The sequence below is a fragment of the Myodes glareolus genome, chromosome 4, assembly GCF_982192425.1.
Source record: "Myodes glareolus chromosome 4, mMyoGla1.1, whole genome shotgun sequence".
Classification (NCBI taxonomy): Eukaryota; Metazoa; Chordata; class Mammalia; order Rodentia; family Cricetidae; genus Myodes; species Myodes glareolus.
This window is the reverse complement of record NC_142029.1, coordinates 64,275,639-64,297,638: the sequence shown is the minus strand read 5'-3', so window position 1 is coordinate 64,297,638 and position 22,000 is coordinate 64,275,639. Positions and strand designations below refer to the sequence as shown.

The window sequence follows — 22,000 nt, the reverse complement described above, 5'->3', positions numbered from 1 at the left end:
AGTGTCTTTATCTGTTGAGCTATCTCCCTGATCCAGGAAATAAATTTTAAAGTAGAACACACTATTTTTCATTAGCTTTGAGTACGTAGGCAAATTCTCATTTCCAAAGATTCTTGGCTTGGTTTCATCCCTGCCTACTTGGGTTTCCATGTGCAATGCAGATTAGGTTCAACTTCTTACCATTTGTATTCTGTTTTAGCCTCCTCCCACTCTTGCTTGATTTTTATTATTTTTAAATCTATTTGAAGTAAATGGTGACTGCATCGTTCTTCGATTTATTTGTAGTAGAGAGCTGCTTGTTGAAAGCACTGGGTTTGCTTATAGCTGGGCAGAGCTGCATTGTGTGCCAGGTAGCAGTTGGATTACAGGAGCCTTCATTCCCCTGGGATGGCTTGCTTGGTTCCCTAGTTACAGCCCTCCGTCTCCATCTTCCTTCCACGCTGGGGAATTTGTACGAGCTAGAGTTCCATGACTGTCAGTACTTGATGTTGCTTCCCAGATGAATCTTCTTTGCTCTGGATGTTCTAGATCCAGAGTCCCTTGACTGTGCTTGTGCTCTGTTGTTGTAGTAACTCAGGGTTTGCTTTGTAAAACTTGACCTTTACTTTTTGAAAAAGATACAATCCGTTTGTATTGCCATTAGTCCTGTTCTGAAGTGTACCTCCATGTGCTCCAGCTCCTTCACAGCATCCTGCATAGTCTGATTGCAGAGCTTCTGCATCACCTCCCCCAAAGAAGTCTTTACTTATTAGCATTTACTTCCTGTTCTTTCCTTCCCCAGTTCCTAGCAGCTGCTAATCTAGTTTCTGTGTTTGGATTTTCCTATACTGTATGTTTTATATAAATGTATTCAAACAATATGTGACTTTTATGTTTGACTTCTTTCTGTTTTTCCTTGTTTAGGTATGTATTAGTACTTTATTTCTATTTGTGACTGAATAATATTCTAAGGTATGTGTGTATCATATTTATTCACTCATCATTTGATGGACATTGATCTGTTTCTACTTTGTGGCAACTTAAGTAATACTACTGTGAATATTCATATATAAGTTTTTTTCCTGAGTGTATTTCCCATTCTTTGGGTACACATGTAGGCGTAGCATGATGAGCCGTGTGGTGATACTGTGGTTTAGCTAAGGAACTACAGAAGTATTTGATCGTTTTCATTCTTTCTGGCAATGCAGGTGTCAAAATATTTTCTTCACATCCTCTCCTACATTTTACTCTTTTGTTTTAAAATCTCCATCCCAGGATGTAAGTGTTGAACATTGTAGTTTTGGTGTGTGTTTTCCCAATCACTAATAATGCCCAGCGTCTTTTCACGTACTTTTGGCTACTTGTATGCCTTTGGAAAAGTTCAGGTCTCTAACCACTTCATAATTTTTTTTAAATTTTATTTTTATTTTTTAGTTAAGAGTTCATAAATAGAAGTTTTTTTTAAATCTATTTCTTTCTAAATAGCCTGGATACTGGATAGAAATACATGCTTTAGCTATACTTATGTAAGAGTTAGTTGCACAATTATTTATTAGGCCCTTGTCAGAGGGATGGTTTTCAAGTAGTTCCTCTGTTCTGTGGATGTTCTTTTTAGTTTTTTGATGTGGTTTTCCTTGCATTTACGATAAGCTTTAAATTGTGATTAATTTTGTTTTTGTTTGTTGTTTGTGCTTTCATTGTAGACCATAATGATTAAACCTGATAAAGATTTATGTTTTATTCTAAGTATTTTACAGGTAAGCTCTTGCACTTGATAAATTTTGAGATAAAAATCCAGCTGTATTCTTTTGTAGGGAATATCATTATTCAGTATCATCTATTTATAAAACTTCTTCATTGAGTTGTCTTTGTACCCTCTGTTTTCCATGTCTCCTGACGTGGGGCTCTGTTTGTTGTCTGTCTGCTGTTGCCAGCATCACACTATTTTGACTAATGTATAGTTTTGTAGACCATTCTGAAACAAAGTACGAGACCAACTTCTTTTTTCCCCCCAGACTTTTTCTTCTGCTTTGGTTCCCTTGCATTTCTGTGTGAGTTTTAGAATCTGCTTGTCTGTTTCTGTAAAAGAGTTAATTGGAATTTTTATAGATATTACATTGAATTGACCTTTATTGAGATTTCAATATTCTTACATAGGTACAAAAAAGGTTGTTTCTTTCTTTGTTTGTTTTTATTTTTGTTTTTTGAGATAGGGTTTCTCTGTAGCTTTGGAGTCTGTCCTGGAACTAGCTCTTGTAGATCAGGCTGGCCTCAAACTCCCGAGTGCTGGGATTAAAGGTGTGCGCCACCACTGCCAGGCCAAAAATAAAGCTTTTAAAAAGGGATTTTGTTTATTTTTTGCTTTATATGTATGATTGAGTACCTACAGAGATATCTGTGTATCACATGTGAGCCTGGTTCCCTAGGAGGCCAGAAGAGGGTGTCAGATTCCCTGGAACTGGAGTTACAGTCACTTGTGAGCCACCTGATATAAGTGCTGGGAGCCAAACTCTGGTCCTCAAGAGCAGTAAGTGCCTCTAAACTGTTGAGCTATCTCTCCAGCTCCACAAGTAAGGGCTTTTGGGGTATTTGCTTATGACCTTATTCTAGGTAGTGTACAAGGAGTCTGTATAAGAGCTTACATTCATACTGTTTTATTCCTCTCTTTATTGATGAATTATCCAGTGTTGCAAAGATGACTAGCTGACCTTAGGGAGGGAATGTGAAGTTGTAATAGTGAAAAGTTAAAAAAAGGATAATATAAAATCTCAAAATGAATTGTATACATACTTGAAATAATTTATAGATGGTTACTTTCCTGCAGAAGACTTTGTTAATCTATAAGAAATGGTAACTTGTAGAGAAACAAGGCAAAAGCCACAAGAAAGTACTTCACAGCAAGAGATTGCAGATGGCCACAAGAGCCATGAAAACATTTTCAGTGCTAATGATGAAGAAGTGGACCCATTAGAACAAGTACCAGCTAGTGCTGGCACATGCTTGCAGCTGAGGCAGAAAGATCTTGTCAGCCTGAGCTACATAACAGAATCCTGTCTGAAACCCTCCCCACAATCTGCACATCAATGATTGCCTACTCATCTGATTGGTAGCAGTTAGGAGTATGGTGGTGCCTGGGCCTGGCCAGATTGCAGGTACAGTAGAAGCTCCTGAACATTGTGGGAGAGGCTTGATGCAATTCTGTGGAGGTCAGTTTAGCAGTAACTACCAGAATAACAAACACATCGGTATTGTCTCTTCCGGGATATAACCTGTACTTGTACTGCATAGCTCTGTACTGGGATGTCCATTGGAACAGCTGTGGTGACATTGGGTCCAAGATGAATTGAGTTAAAAAAAATTGTAGTTATTTGGTTCTGTTTGTTATAATGATAAAAAAAAAATCAAAAGTATTTAAGTATGTCTACCGAAGGTGGTGATATGGTGTGGAGAGACAGCTTCCCTCTGGCCATAGGATTGGGATGCATAACACTGTCTCATCTACCTCAAACTCGTTTTCTTACAACTTGTCCCCTCCTTTTTTTTCTTTTTTTTAAATGAGAAAATTTGTAGTTTTGTAAGAAAACTCATTAAAATAAAATTAGACTACAGTTTAGGAATAAGATCTTTTTCCTATGCATAATCCCTGCTGGTCTTCAGAGGTAATGCTTTTTTTGTTATTATTTATATGTGCTCAACTGCAAATGGATTAGAATGAGCGTTTAAGTACAAATATTTTTTAGCATTTGGGACCTTTTATTTTCTTCTTAAGTATTGCAAGCGTTGGAGGCAAAACCTGATTTCCTAGAAGTGATTCCGTTAGGGTTTTGTTTCTGTGGTGCTAGGGCCGTGTGAGTGCTGAACAGGTGCTCTCCTGAGCAGGAGCTATCCTGATTTTGCCAGATTCAGTTCTCTGTGTAGAACATCTAAGAACTAGCCTGACCGTGAGCCCCATGGAGGCCATGCTCTGGAAGTTAGGGCTCTGATGGAGGGAAATGTTTCATAGCATCTCCTCCGAGAGGCCACCCACTCATGCTGGAAGCTGGTGTTACCTGGGGCCTTACCATGGGCTCTCAGTGACAGTGAAATCCCCTGCACTTGCCACGTTAATTCTAGAATGATTGGGGCCAGAAGGGGGCCAACTTCCTACCCTATATGAAGTGGCTCTAGTGCTCGCCTAAGGAGTTTCTGGCAACTGTGGGAGTTGGTTGTATTCATTCTGCTCTTACACGTCATGTTTCCTATTAAAGTATTTGACTGTTTCTGTCATGTTCTTTCTTTATAGAAAACTTTATTGGAATCCAGGTAATGGTCAGACACTGCCTTTCATAAGTCTCTTTTTCCAGACCAAACATTTTAATTCTTCCCATTAAATTCTTTTTTAAAATTTAATTGTTTCCCTTCAAGTCTTCTTTAAAGTATTTTCTAGAAATATTGCAGTGGTGTGACATGTTTTAGAGTAAGCTCCAGTAATGCCCTACAATGCACACAGGCTCCTTAAGACATTCTTGGATTATTGCCGGATGTTCTGAGCTTGTTACTAAAAAGCTGTCTTTTTGGTGATGTAGTGTAGAGTTGGTATTTGCCCTTTTAGAACTGAAGTCACACTGAGGAGAGACTTTCACAGTGCCTTTAAGTGGTGGATAAAGTCAGCCTACCTTCATGTTTGCCTGAATTGCTATTCTAGAGCCATTCCATCGGTACTTAGTAGTCGGTTTTTACAGTTGTGTGTAATAAATCCGTATTTACTTTTGCAAAGAGGAAGTGGAAGTATATTGCTTCTACACATTGGTGCATCATGATAAGCTCCTTTGAATTTTATTTCCATAATAAAGCCTCATATTGTTATCATCTTGGATAAGTACTGCTTATCTGAGTTGTCAATAAAGTATTAAGCAGGATGCAGCCTAGTGAAACATGTAGTATACTGAGTTGTTAGCACTGTAGGATCACCTAGCCAGAGATTACTTAGTTTTTGGCCTTGGGCTTCAGGGTGACAGAGTTGATAAAATGTCTTGTTGGCAGACAATATAATCCTGGAGTTCTTAGATGAATCCCGCTTGTAAGTGATCATTGTGTGCTTTGTATAAATTTCAGAAATCATCAACTCAGTCTATTAGAGGAATTTTCATGCATGCGTGTGTGTGTGTGTGTGTGTGTGTGTGTGTGTGTAAACAAGAAGGTGGGAGGGTGAAAACTCTTTGGTTCTGAGTTTGCTTTTAGGCAAATTTTGTTTTCAGATTGTAATTAAAGCTGATCTCACCTTTCTTAAATTAGTTCTGAGTGTGGTTTGGTTTTTTGAAGCTTTTGGGTTACCTGCTTAGTTTAAATACTGTCTGTGGGACTTAAGAGATCTTTGAGAGTCTGACATTGGCTCAATTTTTCATAGTACTTACTAGTCTTGTTAGTTTCTCTTTACCCTGTATAAGTTGTTCTTTTGTTTTTAATTGCTCAAACTATGAAATAGGAAAAAAAATGCAATACCTTCTTCAAAGGGCTTTCTTAGGACTATGTGCAGTAACACAGGTAAGGAACTGTGTCCTCATTCAGCTTCCTGTTCACCCCCTTTGCACTCCTGCTGCTGCTCTGCTGAGTGTTGTGTTATGTACTCTACCACTGGCCTATACCCCAGCCCTAGAGTTTGTGTTTTTAATTTAAAGAGTCAGAATAATAGAAACACATATATTCCAGGTTCTTTAAGGGCTTTTCAAGTAGTGGCAGACACCTTTGATGTTTTGGGAGGCAGAATTTGAGGCCATCCTGGTCTACATAGCTAATTCCAGGCCAACTGTTGCTACATAGTCAGAAGACCTTGTCTCACCACCCCACCACCAAAACAAACAAACACAATCAACCAACTAAACAAGCAACCAACCAAAAACAAACTCAGAACCATCATATGCCAGAAAATGCAATATTGTTGGTTTTTTTTAATTTTTTTATTTTTTTTGCTTGAGAGGAAAATGGTTGGTTGCCAGACAGGTAAAATTCAGGCTGACTAGTCAATGAGGAGAGAACTGTTCGTCCTAGCTTGCTTTCGGTGTTACCTGACACACACTCCTGAGCTATCTCTGTTGTCTATAAAAACGTGTGTGGTGTTTTCTTGCCTGCTTTATCATTGTTTTATTTTTGCTTGCCATTATTCATGGTGGGAACTGGTTTTTCTAGACACAACTTTTGTTGGTGTGTACTGATTGAATTCATTTCTGGAATTGTGACTTCAAGTGGCCATTGCCAACCATTGGTTGGCAGAATAAAGCACAGTGGGGGATTCTACAAAGAATAAACCTACAAAATAAATTCTACAAAGAATAAAAAATAAAGAGTATTTTTCCCCAAAATAATAATGTTAAGCATCTTGGAATTGGTCTGTTGGCTTTATGTAAGTCAGATGTGGTTTAGTTGGATTATAGATAGTTGACAGTTGTATTCAGCCCCAGTAGTTGGGAATGAACACCATAGTCTGTTTCAGAATCTTGGCTTCTGTGCTGGAAATTGAAATGTAGCACTTTTATTTTACTATGAGAACTCATAGAGCTGCTCAAACTTGGGATCAAGAGGTGTAATTTTGCTTATGTAAATTTTTCTTAAAATGTTCTCTTGTGGTAATGTTCTGTTTTGTTTTCTATTGTGATAAACACTGACAGAAACCAGCTCTTGGAGGAAAGGATTTATTTGGCTTGCACTTTACTCTGTCCATCATTGAGGAAAGGCAGGGCAGGAAACTGGAGACGGGACCTGGAAGCCAAGACCAGGGAGAAGCATTGCTCCCTGGCTGGCTCCTCTTGGCTTGCTCTGCCTGTTTTTTTTTGTTTTTTTTTTTCCCCCCCAGGGTTGGCACCTCCCACAGTGGACTGGGCCCTCCCACATCTTTATCAAGAGGATGCCCCACAGGTCTGCCTACAGGCCAGTCCTACCTGGGATATTTTCTTAATTGAATTCTCTTTCTTAAATTACTCCCCATTGTGTCAAATTGACACAAAACTACTCAGCACATGGTAAGAACACAACATACGGTGCACCTTATTATCAGATATTAGGCGTCCATTTGTTGATTATGGACACTGTTTTTGATTTGATTTCCTTGAGGCTGAAACTTTATGCTATTAATAACATCCCCCCATCCACCACTCCATTCTTTGAGTCTTTGAATTCTACTGTGTTAGACACTCATATGTAAATAGAACCCTGCAGTGTTTGTCTTTGTGCATCTATCTTATTTTGCTTATAGTAGTTTTAGGGTTTGTGTTCTGATATTTTGCAGAATTTACTTTTTCCAATGTGGTATGCATATACCGTATTCTATCTATCAATTTGATTTAGGGTGTTCCACACCTGTTTCTGTTACGTTATGAATAGTGCTGTGAAGAACACTGGAATACTAATGTATTTGAGATCTGATTTTAATTCTTTCTAATCAGAACTCAAAAAAGTTGTTTCTCGAGCACTTCGCAATTACCTTTTAAGATTTTGAAGAGCCATACTTTTCCATAGTAGCTGTGCTATTTTGTATTATATCTTTGGTGGATTGAATTTGAATACTTGATCATCAATTAGTAGAACTGCCTGGGAGGATTGAGAAGCATGGCCTTATTGGAGTAGGTGTGTCACTGGGGTGGGCTTTGAGGTTTCAAAAGCCCATACCAGGTCCAGTCTATTTCTGCCTCAACTTGTGGATCAGATGTGAGCTCTCAACTACAGCCCCAGCACTATGCCTTCTTGCCTTCTCCCACATTTCCCATCATGATGATCATGGAATAATCCTCTGAAACTCTAAACAAGCCCCAATTAAATGCTTCCTTTTGTAAGCTGTCTTGGTTAATGTTATGTCTTCACAGCAGTAGAACAGTAACTAAAACAATATCCTGTTAGTTACTTTTGCACAGCTCTAAACAAATACTCAGCATAACTTAAGGAAAATTTATTTTGGTTCTTAGCTTCAAAGGGTTCATTCCATGTCTTTAGCTCCATTCACTATTGATGGAGGAGCATATATATGGCAGAGAAGACTGTTTATTACCAACAGGAAGTAGAGAGCCAGGATGGAATTAGGGATCAGACACAGTTTTCAGAGGCATGCCCCTAGTGCTCTGTGCCTTCCAGCTAGACTCTATGTCTTAAAGTTTTCAGAACCCTCCTCCAAAATACTATGAGTTGGGGACCAACCAGTCAACATATGAACTTGTGGCAGAATTTCATATTAAACTATAAAGCCAACAGTGAAGGCTCACTGACACTTGGGTTGTATTTCATTATTGTAGTAATCTTTATAGGTGTGAGATATCTCACTGTGGTTTTGATGCTATTCCCTCATTATTAGTGATATTGAGCATATTGATGTGCTTTTTGGCCATTTATATATATTCTTTGCTTATTTTCTAATGGAGTAGTTAGGTTTAATACCCGCTAAGTTATTAAGAATTCTTTATGTACTTTATAGATTAATCTGTTGCATATTCACAGTGTGTAAATGTTTTCTCTTGTACCGTAGGCTCTTTTTACTCCTAATATTTTCCCTTCTTCGTGCTTATAGATTTTACTTTTTAGTTTGGTAAAGTTTCACTTGTTTATTTTTGTTGTTTTTGATTTTGATGTTAAGTGCATGAATTGTTAAGACCAACGACACCAAGTTTTCCCTGTTTTCTTGTAAGAGTTTTACAGTTTCAGATTATAAGTTTATGCTGGGACTGCATTTCTGTAGTATCTGGACAGTGGAAGATGAGGAGTGGGTTTGTTATTTGCACTGTGGGTTAGCAGTTTTCCTAACACATTTTCCTGTTGTATATTCTTAGAACCCTTGTTGAAAATTCAATTACAGCATATGCACAGACTTATTTTGGGGCCCTGCTCTATTTCAGTTTACCCATTTCTTCTGGGTTATTCAATTTATGAGTGGACTGTTGTTGATAGTAGTACTCTATGAGTTATTGTCTTTGTGTCTCCAGGGTTATAATGGGTCTTCTTTTTATTTCTGACTTTTAGTCTTTTTCTGTTAATCTAGTAAAAGGTGTGTCAGTTTTATCATTTTTAAAAGCCAACTCTTAGTTGGTCCCACCCATTTTGATTTCATTTGTTTCTGTTCTAATCTTTGTGCCTACTTTGACTCTTTTTCCTCCCCTCCCCCTCTTCTTCTTCCCTTCTTCCCTTTATCCTCCTTCTCTTCCCCTCTCCTCTTTTCCTTGTCCTTGGAGTTCTTATTGTTCTCCTACATAAGGTCTTCTGTTACCCAGGCTGGCCTTTAACTTTCTGTATAGTTAGGGATGACCTTGAATGTGGTTTTTCTGCTTCAAGTCAGGGTATCAAGTACACTGGACAAGTATTCACCAGCCAAGCTATAGTCTCGACTCTTTTTGTTTTCTGTTTTCTCGAAGTATAAAGTAAGGTTGTTTGAGACTTGTTTTCTTTTAAATGTGTTTATTTCTATCAACCCCCCTCTTAGTACTACTTTTGCTACATCCCTTAAGTTTTGGTATTAGGTGGTTGAACTCTGACAATAGAATGTATGTATAGTTGAATTCTTACTGCTTTGTTCAAGAAAAAAGTTCAAGCTTAACTTTAAAGTATACTAGTAGGGACTTTTATTCAAGGGTATATGTGGAAATTTTTGTTATATTTAGAGGTAGTACAGCACTTTGAGCTGAATTTTATAAGGGTCACTTTCAAGGAGAGCCATTCTTTCCATCTCTACGGCCAATCTGTTTCTAACACATCCTTCCTCTGTTTTCTTCTGCACAGATAAGGTACATGGTTTCTTATTTCCTCTTCTTTGATTTAGGGTAACCTTCCTTTTACTAAATCGTGTATATCCAACATCACTTAGCTATTCAGAAAGCTTCCTTATTTTTACTACTGCGAGTTTGCTAATAACCATAGTTTTCCAACAATTGCAAACAACGAACCATAAAACATGCATCTCATGTTGAAGTCTGACTTCAAGAAAATTTCCTGAATGGACGAGAAATGGAAAGCACGGAGGCGAGGATACAGCACGGAGGCGGGGGACACACACACACACACACACACACACACACAGCGTGGAGGCGGGGATACAACGCGGAGGCGGGGATACAGCACTTCTATTTTTGAGTAGCTTTTACAGTTAGAAGTAAGTTATATTTCATGTACTCAGGATTAGCAAAGAAAGGTATGTGTGTGGGTGTGCACGCGCATGTGTGCGTGTAAATAAAATTCCTTAACACTCTGTTGTGGTGCCCTGGAATCCATAACACTTATGAATACTGCTTTTCAATAAAAGGAACCAAAGCTTGCTTGAGAAATGGTTAATTCCAGTGCTGTGGCTAAGAAAATACAAATGTAATCTTGGAACATCTTGCACTAGGAAATAAGGAAGTACTTAAAAATTGGTGAGCACAGGTCAAGAAGGCCTTATAAACCGGTTTATTCAGGGCTTCCTGTGGGCCACAATTGGGAGCAGTAGAGTGACTGTGTGATGTAATATAATTCATAGAATAATAGAAGGTCTGTGACATAAAAATGGGGCTATACATGTGTTTAAAGCCACACATTGAAATAGGAAAGAAACCTGAAGAGTCCATGTAATTTGTATAAACAAAACTATAATAGTACTACTGGAAAGAAATATCTATTGAGCAAAGTATGATAAAATGCCTGATATTTTACATACTTTCATGGTAACTAAGTACATGAGATATATTAATTATAAATTCCCAAACAGTAATTTGATAACCAAAAAAAACCTAACCTCATAAGTAAACCATTTTAGTAAAGTAATCAAAATTCACATTGCTGTAAACAGGACAATCATATTGTATTAGTATGCCTGAGCTGCTGTGTGCTTAAACAAAAATTACTTTCCTGCAGATTTAAGGCTAGAAGTCTAAAGTTGTACAGTTACAGCACTAGCTTCTGGTGAGGCCTTTCTTTGCCTAAGACAACTACCTTCTTGCTGTCTTCTCTGGTGTTGTCTTCTGTGTGCTCATTTTTCTGCTTTCTCTTTTTGTAGAGCCACCGTTATCTCTGTAATGACTCCGTTTCTAACACAGTGACATTGAAGTAACCGTCAACCGTCACACTGGAAATTAAGGTTTCTGTATAGGAATTTTGGAGGGGCAAAGGGACACAGTTTATTCCAGAGAAATCATCTTCCCTTCAGGATGTTTTACTTGAATCAGTGGGGAAAATCCAAATCATGATATATAAAATGGGACTGTTCTATAAAATTAATTTTGTTTTAAACAGAAAAGTGAAGGTCTGCAAGATAAAAGGACTTAAGGTATTGTTTCAGAGCCTGGCTTGAAGTTTGATGCCCTTACCTTTAAGTCCTTTGGTTGACATATTTTTAATATAGTTTGAAACTGTTTCTCCTTTTCCTTACAGTTTATTTGTGGATAACACGTTATTCTGTAGAATTTTCCACAGCTTGTACTTTGCTGAACTTGTTGTTTGGAATGTTTAGTCTGTTCCTCTGGCTCCTGTACTTGTTAATTGGAGAGAATAAAGAAGGACCCATTTCTGGAACCCACTCATCCTCAGGATGGCATGTGGATTCTGATCCAGGTTAACTGGATTTCTGATCACAGAAAAGAAAAATAACAACAGCTTCCCTTCTGATTTTGCACAGCCAAAGTTAGGAAACATTGATCTAGATCTAGTTTGAGAATCAACACATTCCATCCTGCCCTTTAGACTGTAAGACAGAATTTTTATGTAGGTAATTTTGGCAAGTACAGTTACTTGGCAGGCCATCTGTCACCTTGAATATTATAGAAACATTTGTGCATATTCCTGAATATTTTGGTATTACCAGTCTCTAGACACCTATGCATTATTTCATAAAATGTATTCACATTGCCTGTGTCATGTCACGCTAGCATTTCCTCCTTGGCAGCGAAGAGAGATTCCCATCTAAGGGGACTTTGCCATACTGGTACTTGCTGACCACTGCTAGTCCTTTGCTAGGGTGTAGTCCCTGAAGACCTCAACCAGATGAGAATTTACCTTCCGTTTACACAGCTGCATTTGCCAATAAAATAATGTTTGGTGGCTAAAAACCTTAATCTCGGTCCTTTCAGTGGAATTCATAGCTTTGCCTGTTTTTTTTTTTTGTAGAAAATATCTGTAATTCACAGGTGATGGAGGGTATTTTTCAGATCAGTTTTCATCTTTTTTTTTTACTGTCAGTGGAAGATCATTTAAAAGGTGCAGGTCAATTTCAGGATAATCCCTTTCAGAGTTTGTTGCATAATTGCCTATTAAGACAGAAAAGCCTATTGATTCCCCCCATTCCCCATTAGTAGTTTTGATGTTATAAAAACTTTTCAAGGTTGTGTGGCTGGGTTGGTGTCCCAGTCCCTCCACTGGAAGTCTTGCCTGGTCACAGGAGATGGCCGGTTCAGTCTAGTATCCCATATTGCTTGTAGTCTTAGCTGAGGTCATCCTTGTAGATTGTTGGAAGTTTTCCTTGCCCCAGGTTTCTACCTCACCCGGAAATGCCCACACACAAGCTTCGATCTACGGTCTGTCCTACCTATGGGATGTGCTGGGATAAGGGTGGCACAGAGATTGTGGAAATGGTCAGCCAGTGACTTAGTCAAGCCTTAGACTCATACCACGAGAGTGTTCCCACCACTGACACAGCCTTGAGGGCCAGGACCTAGAAACTGGATGACCCAGAGACCTAGTATAGAACCAAACACGACTGGAGAAAAAAAAATGTCAATGTAATGATGCCTAGTGATGTTCTGCTGTACTCACAGATTGGCGCCTAGCCCAGTTGTCATCGGAGAGGCTTCATCCAGCAACTGATGGAAACAGCCAGCTATTAGACCAAGCCTAGGGAATCCTGCTGAAGAGAGGGAGGAAGGATTGTAGGAGCCAGAGGGGTCAAGGACACCACAAAGAAACCCCACAGAATCTACTAATCTGGGTTCAGAGAGCTCACAGAGACTGAATCAACAACCAGGAAGCTTGCACGGGACTGTCTAGACCCTCTGCACATATGTGACAGTTTATAGCTTGGGAGGAGGGAGGGGCTGTCTTTAATTATTTTGCTGCCTTTTGGGACCTTCCTCTTATTGGGTTACCTCTCCTAGCCTTAATATAAGGGGGAGGTGCTTAGTCTTGCTGCAACTTGATATACCTTGTTTTGTCGATATCCATGGGAGGCTTGCCCTTTTCTGAATAGAAATGGAGGAGGAGATGATAGGGGAGAGCCCCCCCCCTTGCTCCCACTCCCTCCTTACTCCCCCTTTCAAAGGGGAAGTGGCAGGGAGGGGAGGAGGAAGGGGAAACTGCAGCCTGGATAGAAAAACAAACTTTTCAAAAGATACCAAGATGTCAAAACATGGTTAGACTCTTCTGAAGATCCAGAATGGGACGAGGCATATGTACTAGTGTTCGTAGAATTTGAATACTTCTCAATATACTCTGATATACACCTTAAATAAACAGTTTGACTTTTATTCTTCTTGAAACCAAAATAGCTATTTTTCCTAGTTTTTCACTGAGGGAAGGAACTCAGAAGATAAATAAGTTATTCCTAGTCACACAGCTGGGAAAACATAGACATGGAATTATGATTTGGAGTTGATAAGGTCTGACCTTGACTGTAGTGGTTCTCAGGTATAGTCCCTGGACCAGAAGCATCCCTACTACTTAGACCTTGTTAGAGATGCATTTTCTGGGTCTCACTCAGACCTGCTGGTTGGACTGAGCAGTTAGTGCAGTAAATCCTTGCTTTATAAATCCTGCTGTTGCTTACTAGCAAACGGTAAGGACGATTTCTCCCTCTTTTAAAGTTATAAAACTCCTTGCTTAAATTTAACTTTTGTTGACGCCCGAGCCCCTGCATTTGAAGTTGGGGGAGCCTTCAGTGTTGTCCTGTACTAAGCTCTAAAGGTGTTTGGTTTGATACTTATTGCATCAAGCTGTTATCTCATGCAGTGGGATGTGGTACAGTGTAGGCTAGTGTGGCTGCTTCCTCAACCAGAACATGAGTCAAAGGAATTTTTGGGGAGGGGGCTTGGAAATTGTTTGGATATTTTGGGAACCAAATATTTTACTATTTTTAATGATAACGTATGGACCTTTTTGTATATATTGCTTACGTCTAGGTCGCAAAAGTACAGATTCTACCAGGATTGTGTTCATGTATGTAAGCTCTATTCTAGATCGAATTATTTAGTGTCCTTCACTTTAGGCTTTAATCAACATGCATTTTTTTTTTTTTAAAGTCAGGATCTCATGTAGCCTAGGCTGTCCTCAAACTTTCTATGAAGAATGACTTCTTACTTCCAACTCAAGAGTGCTGGGATTACAAGAGTGCACCAGCATATAGTTCTAGAGATTGAACTAGGATGGGTGTGGGGTGGGATGGGGCGGATGGGGCGTCCTGCTGATTAACCTATATCCCCAGCCAGTGAAGCAGTTGGTTTTTTTTTTTTTAAATATTTATTTATTTATTATGTATACAATATTCTGTCTGCATGGATGTCTGCAGGCCAGAAGAGGGCACCAGACCTCATTACAGATGGTTGTGAGCCACCATGTGGTTGCTGGGAATTGAACTCAGGACCTTTGGAAGAGCAGGCAATGCTCTTAACCACTGAGCCATCTCTCCAGCCCCGAAGCAGTTGGTTTTTAAATTGAGTAAGTCTGCTTGGTTTCTGGAGATCACTTTGAACTTCATTTCTTATTTGGACCTGCGGTCATCTTGCTTTTTTTCTTCTGTCTATAATAAACCTTTTTCACATTCTTAAAATGGAACTGTGTTTTCTGCCCTGTGAAGTCAATGATTATTAACTTTGGCTGCATGTTAGACTTAGCAAGGGGAATTTTTAAAACTAAATATGTTTTGGCTCCACTTAAGACCTCATGATTTATGCTCTCTGGAGATGGTGGCTGCATGGTTATGTTGACAAAAAGCATAAAAAAGCCTGCATCTTAGCTCATTTCTGTTGAGGCAATAGAGCATGGCAGACCTCATAGGCTTAAACAGCAGACATTTATTTCTCTAGGTTCTGGAGGTGAGGAGCCCTGTCAGGAGGTGCTACATAATGTAGTTCCAGGAGAGGGTTTCCTCTGCTGCTCTTATGTGTCTGGTAGTAAACCTACCTTGGAGACATTGTTCTCAGAACCTATTTAACTTCGTAAAGGGACTCTCTAAATTCCATCACTTTTAGGGCTGGGGACTTCAATGTGAATTTTAGGGACACAGTAGCTTTTCTGTGTGGTTCTAATATGGGTGAGATTAGAAACTATGTAGCAGTGCTTATTATTAAAAATTAAAATTAAATCTTGGACTCTTTGTAAAATGAAAATCTGGCTTCAGTGGAACTCTGAAGGAGTCTAATGCATATAAGACTAACATTTAATTATTTACACACTCTAAATATTTTAATCTCTTGAATTAATTTGCTCTGTAGGATATAGATGTGGAAGGAGTGTTTGTATCTGTGGGCTTTTGTTTGTAAAAGGCTTGCTTGTTGCTGGAGTTAGTGGTCCAAAATGTAGTAGTTCAAAAAATGAAAGCTCTGAGGAGGGAATTTAAATTGAAGCTCAGGTGCCTTCCCCACACCCCACTGGAGATTAAAACCAGAGTCTCAGCTGCAGGGCAGGCTCTGTCACTGAGCTACCTTCCAGCCAGCAGGATAAGTTTAAAACTAAGTAGGAGATAAGCATATTTGGCAGTTGAGACCATAAGAGAGTGGACCTCTTTAAACAAGCTGTGGTAGTCACAGTAGCTCTTAAGATACATTTACCTTCTGCTGAACTTGATCTTTTTTTTTTTTTCTTTTTCTTTTCCTGGTTTTTCAAGACAGTTTCTCTGTGTAGCCTTGGCTATCCTGGAATTCACTTTGTAGACCCGGCTGGCCTTGAACTCAGAGATCTGCCTGCCTCTGCCTTTTGAATGTTGAGATTAAAGGCGCGTGCTATCACTTCCTACTTGAATGTGATCTTTTTATGTTTTGTAATTCTCAAAATTAAACCCTAACTAAGTCATTCAGTCTTTTAAAAATAACATTTCATTTAACTAAGAAAGATCAGATGCTTGCTTAATAACATGAGAATAACATGTAGCAGCTGTTGACCTGTCCCTGTAATAGATCCACATTGGACAGCCACACCAGAGTAGGAGGCACCACTCTATCTGCATTTCACCAGCACTGTAATCTTTTTCTTGTCCTTTTGACCGTAACTATTATAGTGAATCTAGTGGAGTCTAGTATTTCAGAGTGGTGTCTTATTGTGGTCTTAATTTGTACTGTACCATCTTGTATCTCCATTATTAGTCTATCCTGTTAGGTCTGTTTGATGATAGTCTTATTAATTTTTGGGTTGGTGGAAATTAATGCCTTGTCTGTTCATTCTAAAAGGATTTCCCTGGTAGTCATAAGGTGTTAAGTCAGAACCAGAGATGGGCAGTGAATAGCTATTAGGAGCGCTACTATAACTTGGGCCTGTCTCTGCAATATTCCATCTTTCTGTAGTTATGGAAATGGTAATTCTACTTTGTCAGCCCTGTAGAATCTCTGACACAGATATGTCTCTCCTCTCTCCCCTGGAAATCCAGTTCCTGATCCTAACAACTTGAAGGCTACTATCTTCCTTTTAGTGGGAAAGTATGACCTGTTACTGCAAACCGCTTATTCCAGCGCAGTAAATATGTTAGAATGGAATTTTGATTAGTATTTGTCTATCTACAAAGTTTTGGAGGTGAAGTAAAGCAGATACTGAGAAGAACAAACATAAAAACTGAAAATAAAATTCCTCAAATACAGACACAGGTTTTCCAGAAAGTTCCTGGACTAACTGGAAGATCATAATGCATTAAACTCTGTGTCCTGAACTCAGTTTGTGTTCATATATGGGATAATGAAATCATTTTTCACCCCTAGGTTAGTCCCTGTCCTTTCTTTATGTGGACAAAGTTAGCATTGCTAATATACTAATATACTACTATATCTTTTAATTTCTGTTTCTTGTGGGTTGGAGTGTCGCATACGTTTAATCCCAGCACTTGGGAGGCAGAGGCAGGAGGATCTCTTTGAGTTCAAGCTAGCCTGGTAGAGAGACCTATTTCCACCCCACCCCCCCCCACCCCCGCAACAGAATCTGCTGCTTAGACTAGGCTGAAACCAGGATTTCCCAGAAATGTTAATAATATGTATGTATCCGTGCATGGATAAGCAGCTGATTAAATGTTCAGACTCACAAAAAAAACTTGTGTATCATGAGGATCAACGTCCAACTCAAATTTATTTTATGCCCCTATTCTTTCCCAGTTTCCTATCTTGTAAAACTAGTAAATATCTGAATGCACTTGTACCTGAGGCTAATTACTCAATATGTCTTGTGTCAATGAAATAAAGAAACAGAAACCACTAAACAGGTGTGTATGGTAGAACTAAAAACACAAGTTTTTACCAGAGCCGTATGTATGTACTCCTTAAAGGCGGCTTACTTTCCAGATCAGGTTGTTCTGCCTAATCACCCCTTTCTTGCTCCTTAAAACAGGGTCAGCATTTCTACTTTTGTACCTGGGTCCTCAGAATGAGTGTGGAAAGTGAATCAGATTGAAACAGTTGGAGTAAACTTACATTGGCAGTAAATTTCAGGTTGTAGGATACTGTCTTTAAGATTTATTTTTGAAATTTTTTTAAATAGAGAAAGCAGCATTTTCTTGGAGGAGGAAGATGGGGGCCTGAGTAGAAATGATTGTGACTTCACCTGAAATTTGATTGACTTGCCCAAGAGAGAAACAGGCGGCTCACCAGAGGCCAGCTAGCTATTGTCTGAGGCACACAGTTCACATGTCTCAGTGTGTTGTTGTAAAAGAAAAGCATAAAGCGCTTTCAGTTCTTCCTAACACAGGTCTTATTCTTAAGAAATTTTTCTCTACCTGTGCAACAGTGTGAGCAAGCACCTCTGCGCTCAGGATGATGGCTCTTCCTGGGCATCAGTGGGGCTGCTGCTCTCTCTCCTTCTTTGGAACAGCATCTGTCTTATGCTCTGTGGTGCCCCTGTTCAGCATTTAGGGTAAGCAGGCTTCTGGAGACAGTTTCCTCCAAATGGGCAGCTCCGTTCCTTCATGAGGTCCCTCATCCCTGTTGTTCATTGTCTCCTGTTTCCAGATAAGCCTCTGTTGCTTTCTGCCTCACTGAGTACTCACTGGGGTGACAGCTGTAAGCTAATAAACTCCATCCAGCATTGGGGCAGGGCTTGGATGTTTTGCTTTCCAGTTGTTTAGTTCTCCTTCACTTGTGAACACACTTGAGACAGTAGATGTGGTTGCAGTTGAAGAACGTCTCAGCACAGTACTTGATATGCTTAGAACGTTGTCATCACAGCCCCTGACTGTCTCACCCTGTAGTAAGTGAAGTCTGTCTTCTTGAGATTTTCAACTCTTTTGGGCCAATGGAATGCCCTTGAAGGGTTTTATATAAAGTGTCCTCAAGTGGAGACCCTTTATAGATTCCATTTGCCAAAAGCTTATTTGAAAATTTTGAATAAGGCTCTTATCCTGTATATTGAGTGTCAGAGTTAGAGTTAGCAGTTTTCAATAACTTTGTTTTTTTCATGTTGGGGACCTAACCCAGTGTCTTAAGTATGCTAAGCATGCAGCATACATGCTCTACCACAGAGCTAAACATCAACCAGTAGCTTAATGATAGAAAATATATTTTAATTGGAACATCACTGTACATTTAGCTTATTTTGATAATTAACTTCTGTATTGACGTACACGAGCTAATGATACAAGTGAATGAGTACATTTAATAATTGAGTAGTTCATGTGCTGTCTTTGTGTGTATGTTCTTGTGTGTGGGTGCATGACATTTGGAGGACAGAGGCCAGCCTTGGATACAGTTTACTTTGGGTTTGATACAGGGTGTCTCACTGACCTGGAACTCACCGGTTAGATTAGGATGGATGGCTCAAGGAATCCAACATTCCACCCTCCTGGTTCTTGGATTGTAAGTGTGCACTGCTTCACTGCTTTTCTGTGGGCTGTGAGGACTGAACTCAGAGCCGTGATTAAACACTTGGATATTTGTTTATAAAATTGTATGAAATGGCTGTCATCATTGCTGCCTCTTATTCTATGTTCCTAACCAGCCAGCTGCCTCTGCTTGTCTTGTGTCTTGAGCGTCTCACTTTCCTCCTGGTTTGAGAATTACATTTGAAGTCTTGCATGCTGCTGAGGTGTACGGAAGGGTTAGGTGTCCCTCAAAGACAAGTGAGAGCATGGGAGCGATTAATATGGAGAAAACTTCGCAGTTCTTGTTCCTCAAATTAAACATAATGAGATTATAGGATTATAATTGTGCATAATAATCAGAATCTGATAGGAAAGGCATTTGTTTTGTTTTTTAATTTTATGTCGCTGGAGAATTAGCATCTTTAAAAAAATATAATGTGAAGATTTTGAATGATACGTTTTGTTAATAGGTAGCCAAGGTTTTGAAATTTGCTTTCAAGAAAATGTTAGTATCGAATTGCCTTAGATAATCATTATTAATCTGAGTATACATTCCTAAGTGGAAAATAAGTTGTTGTGAATATTAGGATTTTCATTTATTATTCTACACTACATTCTAGTTGTTTAGTATATTCAAGTAATTTTCCTTTGTTTTTATTCCTAGGTTGCACGTTTTCAAAAAATACCTAATGGTGAAAATGAAACAATGATTCCTGTATTGACATCAAAGAAAGCAAGTGAATTACCAGTCAGTGAGGTTGCAGGCATTCTCCAAGTAAGTGGTTGGTGAGGAGGAGGCGGGACGTGTAAAGCAGCCATTTAGATTAGGTCAGTGCTGACCTATTGCGTCTTTAGTGATAGAAATACTGGTTTGTGCTGTCTAGCATAATAGCCCCAGGTGAGCATTGAGACATGACAGGAAGTGTGGCTGGAGTAAGGCTGTGTGTGGTGGCTGAGCAGTACAGCTCAGGATGAGTAGCATGGCCGGCGTCTGTTTGCTCTCTTTATCAGTTGGGTTGGGAAAGTAATTTAATTAGTAACATAAATGGTGTTAGGATTTTATTTTGTTTGTTTGTTTGTTTCCCAAGACAGAGTTTCTCTGTGTAACAGCCCTGGCTATCCTAGAACTCTCTTTGTAGACCATACTGACCTAGAATTTATAGAGATCTGCCTACCTCTACCTCCTCAGTGTTGGGATTAAAGGTTTGTACCACCATGCCCACCAGGATTTTTTTTTTTAATTTAAATAGATTTTTCTAAGGTAAAGTGAAAGCTAAGTACAAGTGCAGGTTTGTAAATAAGTGTTAATTATATAATTTCATTCTCTTCCTAGTTTTAAAAAGTACTGTCTAGTAACATGAAGAAAAGAATATTTTTCATTTACCCATTTTAATTGTTGTTCCAAAGACCCTGGTATCCATTTTTAGCAAGTTTTATTTTGGTATATTTATACGTAGTTTTAAAACCACTATTTTAAATAAATTTAAGTTTTAGAAAGCTTAATTACTGAACTCCTGGCAACTTTCTGACCAGGGAAATTAGCCATTTCTGGGATGTTGTAATTTCATTTTTTATCATTGTTAAAGTTATGATAATAACTATAAGACATATCCCAAGACATGAAAAAGTTCATGTTAACTTTATTATTTTGATTAATTTAAGACACCAATATTTTCATTCTGATATAACATAATATAGGAGTAAAAAAATAAATCTCAGTGGTAAGTTCAGAGAACAGGAAGGGTACATGTAACCCACTGAATATTCTTTTGAAGACACAAATTTTAGAAAAAAATAGTTAAAATCTAATTAAAGTTCGTTTGAATTACGGTTTACTTTTAATCCTTTTTTTATAGAAAAAGAAAACATCATCTTGTTGTTTATTGAGACATTATTTATGTAAATATCAGTGTACTTTTAAAAAGTTAATCTTTGATAATTTCATACATGGGTATAATATTCTGATTACACTCATCCTTTACCCTCTCTACTCACCAGCCCCGGTCTTTTTCCACCAAGTCCCCATTCCACTTCCTAGCCTTTTGTTTCCTTTTGTGGCCCACACGGGTTAGCTAGGACTAGTTGGGTGGCCCTGAGTGTGGTGCTGTACAAGAGCAAGGATGACTCACCAGTGGCCATATCTCTGATGACAATGACTTCTTCTCTATCGACTCCTGTCTGCTGTCAGGTTCCCTGGGTAGAGTGGGGCTCCGTGAACCCCTCCCCTAGTTTGTGACTGCATATTTACTGACTCAGTGTTGCATAGGGCCTATGAAGGCAACTATACCTGTCGTGACTTCACGAGTGCTGTGGCCATGTCATGCTTCTAAGATAGTAGGTATGCCATACCTGTAAGATGGTGTTTCTGGACCCTCCTCTACTCGTTTGGCTTCCATCAAGGGGTGTTTTTGGGTGTTCTCTTTAATGCTAAGCTCCCAGAAGTCACTTATTCTCAGAACCATGACTAGCTGTGAAGGTCTTCATTTACTGCCATTTGTGGTAAAGAGAAGATCAAGTCTGAACACAGCACTAGTTCGTGGCTATAAATAAGTATTTAAGAAGCAGTTTGATATACCTACTTACCAAAATAAAGTAAGTTCACCCTGCACTGGTTTTAAGTATGTATTTTGACAAATGTGATCAGCAAGATCATACTCTGTAGCTTAGACTGGTGGTCTAGAACTCACTGTGTATCTCAGGTTGTCCTCCAACAAATGATAATTCTTTATAGTTAATCAAGTCCCATGCAAAACCTCTGGTACACTTTCTGTAATTATTAGGGACTGGAGAGATGGCTCAGTGGTTAAGGCCACTCACTTTCTGTTCTTGCCAAGGACCCAGGTTCAGTTAACAGTACCTACTCAGTGGCTCCCAATGTCTGTGACTCTAGTTTAGGGAATCCAGTGTCCTCTTCTAGCCTCAGCAGGCAATGCAATAATGTGATACACAAAGCAGGCAGAATATTCATAACACATTTTTAAAAAGCTTCTTTTAATGGAATCATATACTGTGTGTTCTTGTGTGTTTGTTTGCTCTCTACCAACATTTTGAATAACTTTTATG

The 22,000-nt window shown here is 38.9% G+C and overlaps 1 protein-coding gene across 5 annotated transcripts in view; it reads left to right on the top strand.

Moving 5' to 3' along the window:
- The window catches only part of Atp2c1 (ATPase secretory pathway Ca2+ transporting 1), a 113,874-nt gene that overhangs the window by 33,306 nt on the left and 58,568 nt on the right, over positions 1-22,000 (top strand). For 4 of the 5 annotated variants that reach the window (XM_048416917.3, XM_085689655.2, XM_085689658.2 and 1 more), the window contains one exon: positions 19,602-19,712. In XM_048416917.3, the coding sequence (XP_048272874.3) occupies positions 19,602-19,712 (111 nt within the window). Of the gene's footprint in view, positions 1-18,846; positions 18,933-19,601; positions 19,713-22,000 lie in introns of all 5 variants that reach the window. The other variant, XM_085689656.2, reaches the window with a different exon arrangement.